Genomic DNA, 13113 nt, shown 5'->3' with positions numbered 1-13113 from the left:
TGTGTGTGTGTGTCCCTTTGCTCTCCTTTATTCTGCTCTTATTTTGTTTTACTTATTTGCTATTTTATTTAAAGTCGCACAAATACTCAAAAAAGACATTTGACCTCCTAACATTCAAAATAAACTGATTTACGACTTTCACTATTATCCTTAACAATAGACATGATGACATGAGCATTACATAAGATGATAAAGAAATATAGGAATATAAATAATATTACTGTCATCAATAACAGTAAATTGTGTATATTTTAATTGTATTTTGAGTAAAAGCTTAAATTCACGTCAGTTGAACTGAATCACAAGCTTTTCTTTAAGTCTTCTCACAGATTAAAACAGTTTATTCTAATTGGAGCTCAAAAATAAAAAGACGAAAACAAACTATGTCATGTGATCTGTGTTGACTCCTCCTACTCCTGAGCAGACTCATCTTTAACTGCATCTCCAGTTAGTTAGTTAGTTAGTTAGTGGGTTAGTTAGTTAGTTAGTTGCACTACACCAAAGGATAAGCTGGCTTCTGCAGTACTGACCCTGGGCAGCAGCCGTATGGCCTGCAGGAGCCTTTGTCTGTGGGCCGAGTTGAGGATCCCAATCTCCAGCAGGTCCTGGTCCTCCACCACGTTACTGCCCTGCAGAGCAACAGAACAGCACATGAGGTTAAAGGTTGACTTCAGATCGTACAACTTGTATCACAGTCTGCGGTAAGGGGATCATACAGATTTTCACCTTTAATGAAGAGACCTGTCATATTAGACTGCAAACAGAAAGGCCAACACCGCCACACATACCATTAGAAATAGGTAAAGCGGTAAAAGCAGGTAACCGCAAAAATAATGGTGAATAACTACTGTTATACTACTGTCCACGGACAGTGGAACCACACACAAGGACTTGTCAGCACTCAATCTCCTTCCTTTCAAACTAATAACGGCGATAAACATCCAAATGATGAGGAGAAAGAACGCACCTAGATACCACTTATCTGCTATTTCCTGCCTCTATTTCACTTCTGTCCAGTGGACGACTCTAGGGGATGGCCGTGCCCTCGAAAAGGACATTTTGCTCTGCAGCGGTGACATTTTCATTTGAGATGGGAGATATGGTAGCTGTCATTTAACGTTCACCGCTGCAAAATAAAGACCATTCACCAGGAAATGTCTTTACTTACTGAGACATTTTCAGCAGCAGATCTGCTGCAATCATTGCGTTTCTGTGCACACGAATCTGCAAGAATTCCTATCATTTCAGTCTGTTTTCGTCTGCCTGCATTTTCCATTAATAAGACAGTAGAAGCTGCACTGCAAGCTTCAGGTACTTACAGTGTTGTACGCTCACTGCAGCATGGACTCTTTGGGAGAAGACAAAAACAAACTCATTTACTCAAAAGGACATTTTAATAGCCGTGAACAACCTCAGAAACAAGCAGCTGAATTATCCTCCATGCACAAAGGTGATGGTTTGTAACCCATAGTTTCCGTTCTTGAATTCTCTGAGAACACAGACACTGATACTCATTAGTTTGCATTCCCAAGGTCTGAATGTGTACAACTGTCTCTAACTGTCAATAAAAGCAAAGCTGGGAAAATTCTCACCAGGACAAACGGTAACGCTGAGTAAAGAAGGTGAAAGTGTTAAAAAGGTGAAAGTGTAAAGGAAGTGAATGGATTGCTGAATCATGTGCTTGGATGAATACTAACAGATGAGAGCATACTGTGTGAACGACATACCTGATGGGTTAAAGATGAATCACAACACTGTAACACTGTGTTACACGCACTACAGCTGAAAATCACCATCTCATTACAGTGGAAGGAAGTTCATTTATAAGCCATACGCTACGTTTTAACCACAGACTAAATGGATCTGGAATCTTCTGGTTTGAAAAGGTCCGCGGGACGACCGTCCAATCATGAACAAGATTCACCAGCGCATCGCACGTCTGTGACGTCATTTATTTATTTCTATGTTTATTTCGGTCATGTCAGTGACATCATCTTAGTGTAGTTCACACAATACACATAACCGAAAGGGAAAGCTTATCTAGTCCCGCCCCCATCATCCACAGAATACATATTTTCCTCTTTTTTCTTATGACATTTTGACAAAACATGTTTCAGCATCAGGTAGCACTCAGAGATGTAGTCTAGCTCTAGACAGTCAGTCAATCAGACTCCATGTATATCTGTACATGTGTCCCATGATATTCCGTCTCGACTTGTCTCGTCATCACACGTCTGTGACGTCAGCTTCTCAGGAGTAACTGCCACATATGGAAAGTGAAAGTTATCTTGGACAAAAAGGGCAGAAGAACTCACTCACTGAACAGTGTTTGACAAGCTAATTCAATTCAGATGGACTGAAAACCACGATGGTCATACAGGGTTCATGTGATCACAACAGGCACCGCTGGACAGAAGTGCTGGAGCGGAGTGGACTGTTGTATCGGAGATTTTAGACGCAGTGCGACATTACATCACATGTCATTTAGCAGACGCTTTTATCCAAAGTGACTTACAAGGGAATTGAGTACAACCTGCCAGGGGTGGAGTTGAACTTGCGACCATGATGTCTTTGCACACAGGGTACAGGTCTTAATCACTGAGCTACCCCACCCCGACATAATCCAATACTCGTTTTTTGGCTGATATCGTACCGATATCCAATATCAATATCGGATCGGGACATCCCTAGTTTCTGTTAGTATTAGTAGATACTCAGACAGCCATCATTAGAAAGACAGATGGTTGGTCACCTGATCACCTGTATCCGTCTGTTTCCGACAGACAACAACCACCTGTGGTGTCAGGTTACGACGTCTGGCCTCATTTCATTCATGTTGTTGCTTGTCTACTAATGTGTCAGCGTGATAATCCATGCACTTCTCCACAACATCAGATTGTCAACACTTTAGCGACTGATGTCTCCTGGGTTCTGTTATGTCCCTGCAGCTGATTGGGCTCATCCTGAGGCTGAACTGTATGCCAGGGCCTCATTGGGAAGAGTGGAGTTCATAGATCAGCTCCCAGGCTGATTAATAGAGCGCAGAGCAGAGGCAACGTTGGGAGCAGAGTAATGACTCACAGATCCGGCACAGAGTAGATTTGTAGGGGGAATTCAAGGCTTGACTAATTGCTCCCTGTTGGGCTCCTGATAGAACAAGATGGAAACCTTTATAGCTGCTCTTTCTTTTTCCTCTCTAAACCTTTGTTAACAACATGTCCGCCAACACATATGAAGATGTGATAAACACAACATGGATTCATGACAATATAGGAGAAAGTAACCATCATGTTTTAGGTTTGGCTTTATTTCCTCAGCCGATTTACTACTTTATATTGTTGAAGTAAACTGTTTATTGGTGTTTAGCATTCTCACTGTTGATACGACTGCCATCACCCGGGGTTTGCTTGTGATACTTTGCGTACTCTGCACAGTAGTGGGTCATGAGCCAAATATTAGAAATCATGTACAAGTGTATGTAGTCGTGAATAAATTGTTATTCACGACTACAAATGATGCTCGCTCTATTGTATCTCAGTGTCACTCTGTGCCTTTCATGTGTGCATCCCCTCACCCTCTCATCTCCATTGCGAGATGTTATTTTGTTGTCTCTATATTTACTTTTCAGACCAACTTCCATTTTAATTCTTAATTCTTAATTGCAAAGCAGTGGCTTACGTTTCCCCTAAAGCCTAAATCCCCACATCGCTGGTTGTTTGCTGTTCATATTTTCTTTTAGATTTAAATTAAAAAGAAGATATAGCAGTGGATTTATTTCCATGTTATTTGAGATGTTCTTTCATTGCATCTCTCTGAAGAAAAGCTCGCAGCTGCTCTGTATCAGTGCACACTACCCGACTAATATCTCATGTTATCTTTTCACTTGTGCTATCTGTAATATTTCCGTACAATCCTCACTCTGCTTTATCTTTGTCTTCATTAACTGGTGAAACCAAGTCAAACAGTAAACGGTAATAATGACTTTGCAGCATGTTTTAGCGTTAGTCACATACACGGGTGATGATAATGATTGTTAGCTTGGACAAAGTTAAAGTGAACGGACTTGTCTCATAAGATGCCACATGTTTGAACTTATAGATAATCGCCCTCCTTTAAAATCAAAACAACTATATTCACAATTAGCCTCCCTGTTGGAAGTCAATGCACATTTACTTCCGTGAGATGTAGAGAGAAATCGAGCAAATTACAAAGTGAAGAAATGTTGATTGTGGTGACGACCACATCTAAAAATAACAACAGCAGGTAAATAATACGGCATTACGTTACATTACATGTCATTTAGCAGACGTTTTTATCCAAAGTGACTTACAATAAGTGCATTTAAACATTTGGGTACAAATAAGAGCTAGAAGTAAGTAAGAGCTTCAAGTAAACCAAACTATGAAGTGCTAGTCATAAGTGCAATGTATATGTTTTTTTTTTTGGTTTGTTTTTTTGTCGTCATCGTCTTAGTCGAGGTAGAGTCGGAAGAAAAGTGTTTTTAGTCGGCGGCGGAAGATGTGGAGGCTTTCCGCTGTCCGGATGTCGATGGGGAGCTCGTTCCACATTTTGGGAGCGAGGACAGTGAACAGTGTGGAGTTCTGCGAGTGCCTCTGCGATCCTCTCAGTGAGGCGGCAGCGAGCCGGTTTGCCGATGCAGAGCGAAGTGGCATTAATCCCACAGAGTGAGGTGTATGTCTGTCTGTGTTTCTGCACTTGCCAATACGACCAACAGAGGATTGTTGCATGACTGGGGTGAAGTCTGCCATCTCTGATTGCCTTGTTATCGATTGTTTTTAAATTAAAAGAAATACAAACGGTGTTGCTTAATTGTGCCATAAGAGACGAGCTAAGTAGCTGCCGAGCTAGCAAACAAATGGGTTAGGGTAGCGTTTGTCTCTCGTAGTCGCTGTAATAAGATTAATAATAAGATTACGTTGGTTTGCAGCTAGAAAATGAATGTGTGTGTCAGTTCAAAGTCTGTTGTGTCACAGCTTTGCTCATGAGTCCGTTTCATCTCAGTCTACACACTCACACACGTTGTATGTTCAGTCTAAACGGGTGATACGTTTTCATCCAGTTTCCTCACATGTTAATGTTAATGGTGAAGCTGCCAAAAAACACCCACTCCGATGTTTACGTTCTCTGTGTCACACACACACACTAGTGCAGATCAGCCTTCAGCTCACGTTCATCTATCAGTCGTACAGATGAACTTCAACTGTCCCTGAAATCAATAAAACTTGATGGTTTATTTCCTGATACAGTGACCTGTGTAAATATTTCCATCTTAACGAGCTGACGTGAACGTGACCTGCACACAGGAGCAAATGACAGCAATAAATATTAATACAAATTAAGAGCTTGTAATATGTTCATATAAACGACACAAAGAACAACACAAAGAGGCAAAATCAGACTCACCACCATGTTTGTTAAAGGCTTTTTTTTCTTCTTTTTTTTTAAGAGCAGGGAATCCTGAAGTCTGTGGGAAAAGCTGCCAGCTCTGTTAACAACTTTAAACTAGGTGCAAATGACAGTAACACATGTTCATGTGTGTGTGTATGTGTGTGCCAGTGAAAACAGGAAGGAGTTCACTTTAGGACATAATTGCTTCTCTGATCACTGCAGGAAGACACTTTAAAGTGAGACAGCAAACAGCCAGAGGTGACCCGGGTGTGTGAAGGTTGTGAGGTAGTGTGTTGAGACACTGAGAGTTTATTGAAATGAATGTGAATGATTTAAAATGAAGATTTTGCCAACTGGCTTCAGTTTGAAGTGCAATCTGAACTAAAAGCTTCACTATTGTTTTTTGTTTGCAGGTTAATACCCTACATGTTTGTTTAACAGTTACTTTCAGCTTTCGTTAAAGTTATGTTTCCTTGAAATTGAAGGCATGTATACATGAAGACAATGCTGATGTTTATTTGAACCCCTGACGGTTGAAGTGTTTGATCATGTTTTGACTTTTTTTTAGCTCATTGTGTTACGGCCTGAAACATTGTTTCAGTCTCGTTCCTTTCATTTCATCAGTTTACACCTATAGAAAACAGCTGTAATAAACCTGTACACTGTATTATAATAATAAAAATAACAACAATAATAATAATACAGTGTAAACAATAAAGCAAGAAATTCTTCTCAGGAACAGCTAGAATTTAAATACTGGACAGAAAAACACGTTAAATGACTTCATATATGAATGACGAGGCCATTATTTGTGTATATGTAATAAATAATAATATTTAAAAAAGAAAATGTTAGAATCATGATGTGAATAGTGAAAAGCTTATTGCAACTTTCTACTTCCTGATTAATGCTGATAACCAAAAAGAACTTTAGTGGAAAGATATTTCCTTACGTTGCTAATGCATACAATATTCTTTCCTTTTTACTGCTGTGAACTGAATGTTCGACCCTGAAAAGCAAACCAGGCAAAATCTGTGCAGAAATGCTAAAATATTAATGCTGAAGGTGTTATTATTGACTCTGTGAGGATTCAGAGGATGAGAAACACTTTTTCTATTGTAAGTTGTAATGTAAGTATGTTTTATTTATGTCCTGAAACATTTAACATTTCAATTCCACTGACGAAAAGGTTTCTGACTGAAAGAAACAGAGATTCTCTGATTTAATCCTGTTACCAGGGTAACCAAAGCAACAGATGCAGGTCATACTGCATGTATGGAGAGAAGGACTGCAACACACGCACGCACACACACGTTAGTCGTCAGGAATGAACATTTGAAATGAAGAGACTGAAAATGAAAGACCATCATTCCAAATCAAAATCATCTCTATCCACAGACATTGACACATTTCTATTTTGGAGATTCTGTCTGGTCTGTTTCATCCAGTAAAAAGCACAGAAACACTAGATAAACTCATGTAGTCAGCATCTCTCTCTCGTGAAGTACCAGGACCGGAGAGACAGGGACACTGGTGAAGCGAGTGAATCACTAAAACGGAGGAGACGGAGCAAGGAGCTAACGGAGCCGCTAAAGGATTAAATGAAGTGCCGCAGCCGTGAGGAAGGCTGTGAAGATTGCACAAAGTATACAGAGCTCTTCTGGGCTGAAGAGCTAAACCGTTAAGCCACTAACAGTGCTACGGAAGAGCCTCACAGACCTGTGACGTTGTGACGTCGACAGCTGGGGGCATGGACATTTGTGTGCCATTCGTGGACGAGTTATTTGCAAAGAACTAAATCCTTTGAATGAGCCATTGGCAACGAACCACACTTTTGAGAGAATCAAATCCTTTGAACAATTCCTTTTCCGGAGAGAGACAGGAATTCAAAGAAGTAAAATGGCAAACAACAAGCCAGATCTGGAAAACCTACAGTGGAGGCGATCAAATGTGCAGCAGAGCCTGACAACGCGTATTAACCACCTTAATGTCAACGCTGGTCACCAAGGTACAGGAAAATTGTCGCAAGAGTTGGCACGACTGGAGAGCGACTATGATATTTTCGTCGATGCCTGCAATGAATATATCGAAGAACTGGGACAGATAGACCCAGCGGACGACAACTGTGAACTGAGCAACGCCCTGGCAAAGAGGGACGCCATTGTGCAAAGGTACCGTGAGATTATGGAAATGCTGTGGTTCAAGGATGCTGAGCTGGATATAAGTGCCCTCGTAACACGGTTCAATTCAGCTTTCGATCAGGTTGAGACACTCGGGAGGAAAAATGTACTGCCGTGGAATCAGAAAAAGGGCAAAGGAAGACAACTGGATCGAAAACTCAATGAACTCAGAGAGGCTGTATATGCTTGGAAAGACCGTACGGAAGAGAGAAATGGACACTCATTTTAACACTGGAAGATAAAAAGGAGAAACTGACAAATGAGTGGGCATACCGTCTGGGGAAATGGGCATAACCAACCAGTAACCTGTGCTAGTACCACCCCACCTGTTCACACCCACTCGACTATTGCTTCTCCGCCTGTTGCCAGGCAGGGTTCTAGATGTGTTACGCAGCCTCGACAACCTAACCGTGGACCTAGTGTCAGTTTCGCCCAACCTCCAACCCTCACTAGTATGCCAAGACTTACTGGACACACTGCTCCCGTCCACTTCAGCATGGAACAAAGGAAGGATCTTCGGTACAGTCACAGGGGGAGGAGACAGCTCTCAGTGGGCCCAACCCAAAGCAAAGATCACACCGATAAGTTTGCCTAAGTTCTCCGCGAACAGGAAGGCTGATTGGGAGAGTATCCAGGGTCCCACAGAGTCCTTTGAAGTGGAAGTCAGGAAGTCAATGTCAAGAAGGTAGAGGAGCAGAGTAAACTCAGGGCCCAGAGGACCAAGCTCAGCAAGGAGCTGAGCTCTGAAAAGATCCAGACTGCGTAGCTGCAAGAGACCTTGGTGCAAAGTCAGGAGAATCTCACTAAGCCTCAGTCTGACTTCCAAGGGAAAGAGTCAGAAGTTTCTGCTCTGTGTCAAGACCTCAAGGCATCACAAAAGCTGAGCTTAGCACGGGAGGACTTGGCTGTTAACCACACCAGCCAACTCCTGCTAACCACACCACTGCTAACTCCAAACCAGGCTCAGACAAAGGAACTGAAGAGAAGCCACAGCTCATTGGAGCAGGAGCTCACTGAACAAGAGCAGAAGCACCTTTAGAGAGCAGAGTCTCTGAGAATATGCTAATCCAGTGGCTTAGACATGTGAGCAGCCCCAAAAACTATGCCTACCCAGGAAACCATTTCGAGAAGCTCTTGCTGTTCCTGAAAGGCCAAACGTCATTACTCACAGTGGAGTGGAGCTCTTGAAGTCCAGCAAGCCAACCCCCACTTACACTTCTGAGAGACCCAGCTACCATGAGAAGCCGGTCGACTGGAGGAGGATCTTAGAGGGGGTGGAGAAGATCCTGAAAGCAGGATGGCTTCTACCTCAAGCCCTGGGTCCGGTCCAATCAAAGTGGGAGGAAGGACGAGGCAAAGCCCAACCAAATAGAACTAAACTGCTGGGGGATTTTCCTGTGGTACACGCACATTCACTCTCTCACACTCAGGATTTGATTATGACTTTTTATATGTCATTAACCTTGTCTCTTTATCTCCGTAGTTTGTGTCTTTCCTTCCTTCCCTCTCTCTCTCTCTCTCTCTCTGTATTCCCATCATGCAAGTTGCAGGATCAAGATCCAGTTTCCAAGGCTACGCTTATCGTCACCATTATTATTATTTTGTAATTAAAAAGTCGATATCAGTAACTGTATAAACTTGTAACCTGATACAGTTGTTGTGTATCTGCTACTGGTCTCCCTCTCTCTCTTCTGTCTCTCCCTCATCTCCCTCTTGTCCTTTCTCTCCCCCCATTTTCTGTCCCCCACCTCTCCACTGTCCCCCATTTTTCCTTTCACCCCAACCGGTCGAGGCAGATGACCGCACATCTCTGAGCCTGGTTCTGTCAGAGATTTCTTCCTGTTAAGAGGGAGTTTTTTCTCTCCACTGATGCCTAGTGCTTGCTCATTGTGTGAACTGTTGGGGTTCTCTGCTCTCCTTGATGTTGTCTATGTACAGTGCCTTGAGATAATGTATGTTATGATTTGGTGCTATACAAATAAAACTGAATTGAATTGAAATGACTCTGGGGTTGCCCAACCAACTAAGGGAGGAAGACAACAAAGCTTTGGGGGTGGGCTACCTTGTGCAAGAAGACAAGCTCTTCGTGACGGCTTCTATTAACTTCTCTAAAAGAAGGAAGAAAATGAGAACCGGGATTGACCTTACTGAAGGAGAAGTGGATGCAAAAGCACCAAACCCATTAACTCGTCACATCCTACCGAGCCAGATCGCTGGATTGTACAACCCCATCGGTCTAACAACACCTATGAAGCAAAAAGGTGTGATTCTTGTGAGGAAGGCCTCCCAGGAAGCTGGCAAGCTCACTAAGGACACTTGGGACAAATCCCTCTCTGATGAGCTCCAAGGGAAAGCAACTGAGCTGTTCAAGGAGTGACAGAAGGGTCCCGAGTTCCTGTATAGTCCAGTCGAAGATTGGCCAACGAAATCTGCCGCAAAAGTGACAGCTGATGCTACAGAGACAGCGAGTAAACTCCAGAAGACAGACTTTACAGCAGTTCTCAGGGTTTGAGTATCTGACATACCCCGTTGTGCGCCTGAGAGCGGTCCAGATCGAGGTCGACAAGTTCTGGAAGCAGTGGAGCCAGCTGGTGGGCCCAGGCCTCTTCGTTCGACAGAAGTGTCACGCACCCACTGAGAATGTCACAGTGGGAGACAGGGAAGCTCATCCTGATGTGAAGGGACGTGAGAGTGAGGACATGCCAAAGTTGTCCGGTTTTCAGTGGACAGAGTAAGAAAGGCAAAGAGATGGAAAACTGCCCTTCCACCATCCTTCACCGAGATGTCAGGAGGCTGATGGTTTTGTTACCAGTGGAGGAACAGAAATAGATTCCCCATCACGTGGTGTGTTTCGGTAAAGGATCAAGACCCCCTCCACCATCCTCCACGAGTGCATTAGGAGGCTGGTGGTGTGTTTCAGTAAAGGATCAAGACCCCCTCTCCACCATTCTCCACGAGTTTCGGTAAAGGATGCCACTATGTCATCAAGGACAATGTGTTCATGGACAGTGAAACCTTTAATATTTGTGACTCATATCTGTTATTCATATTGTGTGTAACACATTCATACCCAAGAATGTAGCTTTATGCACCCAGTTGTGGGTGAATGTTACTTTTGCAAGGTAAAATTTGAAGTTAGTTGTCGTGGAATCAGTAGGCCAAGTGGGAGGTGTAGAGCTTTCCAGCAGGCAAAGCTATAATTCGATTTATCTTTTGTAATTGGTATCAAAGCACTGTTGCCTTTAAAGCTCTTTTGTTATATATTAACCTTCGTATGTGCCTTTGTATAAACTATCATCAGAACCTGTACGACTTGTCGGTTTAACTAACTAACTAACTGGCTAGTCTAACTGCAACCTAACTGCTGTCTAATTAACTAACTGACTAGTCTAACTACCGTTTAATTGCTGTCTAGCTACCGCTAACTGTGTATGTGGAATAAACCTTCAGAAAGACAGTTGAGTTGTACCCACCGTACTTGTTCCACTTGCCCCTGCCAGAAGGGAGTATTGAGCTGAAAGGATCAGCCAGTAAAAATCTGGACATACACTATTCTCTTTATAATACACTATTCTCTTGATAATGCACTATTCTCTTGATAATACACTATTCTCTTTATAATACACTATTCCCTTTATAATACACTATTCTCTTTATAATGCACTATTCTCTTTATAATACACTATTCTCTTTATAATACACTATTCTCTTGATAATAAACTATTCTCTTTATAATGCACTATTCTCTTGATAATAAACTATTCCCTTTATAATACACTATTCTCTTTATAATGCACTATTCTCTTTATAATACACTATTCTCTTTATAATACACTATTCTCTTGATAATGCACTATTCTCTTGATAATACACTATTCTCTTTATAATACACTATTCTCTTTATAATTTTATTCTCTTGATAATAAACTATTATAATAATGCACTATTCTCTTGATAATAAATTCCCTTTATAATACATATTTATCTTTATAATGCACTATTCTCTTTATAATACACTATTCTCTTTATAATACACTATTCTCTTGATGATGCACTATTCTTGATAATACACTAATTCTCTTTATAATGCATTATTCATAATGCATTATTCTTTTATAATACTATTCTCTTTATAATGCACTATTCTCTTTATAATGCACTATTCTCTTTATAATACACTATTCTCTATAATACACTATTCTCTTGATAATAAACTATTCTCTTTATAATGCACTCTCTTGATAATAAACTATTCCCTTTATAATACACTATTCTCTTTATAATGCACTATTCTCTTTATAATGCACTATTCTCTTTATAATAAACTATTCTCTTTATAATACACTATTCTCTTGATAATAAACTATTCTCTTTATAATACACTATTCTCTTGATAATAAACTATTCCCTTTATAATACACTATTCCCTTTATAATGCACTATTCTCTTTCCCTCTAAAATGGGTTAGGGGCAAATCCACATGAGAGTTAATGCAAAATAACAACAATAATAAGAGCAGTTTTTCCTGCAGTGTCGCTGGAGCTCAATGAACCGTTGAACATAAGAGGATCCACAGGCTACAGGTGGTTGTACCTGCAACCTTATAATACCAGAATAATACATAACATCATAAAGTGGATTAAAAGCATGGTGCTTCAGTGCAGTGTGAGTGTAGATGTGTGCAGCCTGTGGCGTAGGATTTCTGTGCGTAGGAGGACCTCACATGGCATCAGGAGGGAGAGGCAGAATCACAGAGGAGAGGAAGAAAAGATGACAGAGATCTGAGTGAAAATGATGAGATAAACCCTGGGAAGCAGAGCGAGATCACAGGGAGGACACATGATGCATTCAAAGCCCAAACTCAGACATGGAAGACAGTGAAAACACTCACCATGAACTGTACGTTGTCAAATCCATTTGCCAGCAGGTGATTCTCGTACTGGACCAAGCCGATGGAGTCCAGCCACTGGCCCACAGACTGCATCGGGCAGCGGGGACCTATGAGGGGGTGGAGGGGCAAACGCTTCAGTAGGGAGTAGCCGTCCACGCGGTAGCAGCGGCAGTCCGGCTGAGAGAGCTGGCACTGCCACATCATGTTATGGCGGGCAAAGTGGCTGTCGAAGGAGCCCGCCATGCTTCTGAGGAGTCTTTTGGCAAGGCAGCAGGTGGAAGAAAGAATAAAGGGGGGTGGGAGGCAAAGGTGACGAAGGGAAGAAGAGGAAGGGGAGAGCTAGGCTAGAGGCATGGTGAGGGTGGAGAGGGTCAGCATGCAAGGGAGCAAGGAGTCCAGGTGATGCTCTCTCTGAAGATGAGGAGGGAGGGGGTGAAGGCTCACGTTGTATCCAGAAAACACCTTCTGTCCTGGGGTTAAATCCCTGCCACAGATGGTGTGTGGAGTTACAGATCCACACGAGGAACCCACTGAGCCCACAGCACTCGCTTTCTTTTTTCAGCTGTTGCGCTCGCTTGGCTGCTCCTGAGTGTGTGTGTGTGTGTGTGTGTGTGTGTGTGTGTGTGTGTGTGT

At 42.1% G+C, this 13113-nt stretch overlaps 1 protein-coding gene across 1 annotated transcript in view; it reads right to left on the bottom strand.

Moving 5' to 3' along the window:
* The window catches only part of LOC122762807 (ankyrin repeat and sterile alpha motif domain-containing protein 1B-like), a gene marked incomplete at its 5' end in the record, with an annotated part of 46114 nt that overhangs the window by 22055 nt on the left and 10946 nt on the right, over positions 1–13113 (bottom strand). The window contains 2 exons of the mRNA XM_044017974.1: positions 531–629; positions 12481–12587. Coding sequence (XP_043873909.1) covers positions 531–629; positions 12481–12587 — 206 coding nt within the window. The remainder of the gene's footprint in view (positions 1–530; positions 630–12480; positions 12588–13113) is intronic.

The sequence above is a fragment of the Solea senegalensis genome, unplaced genomic scaffold (assembly GCF_019176455.1).
Source record: "Solea senegalensis isolate Sse05_10M unplaced genomic scaffold, IFAPA_SoseM_1 scf7180000016098, whole genome shotgun sequence".
Classification (NCBI taxonomy): Eukaryota; Metazoa; Chordata; class Actinopteri; order Pleuronectiformes; family Soleidae; genus Solea; species Solea senegalensis.
The sequence above is the reverse complement of the archived record's forward strand: the minus strand, read 5'-3'. Positions and strand labels throughout refer to the sequence as shown.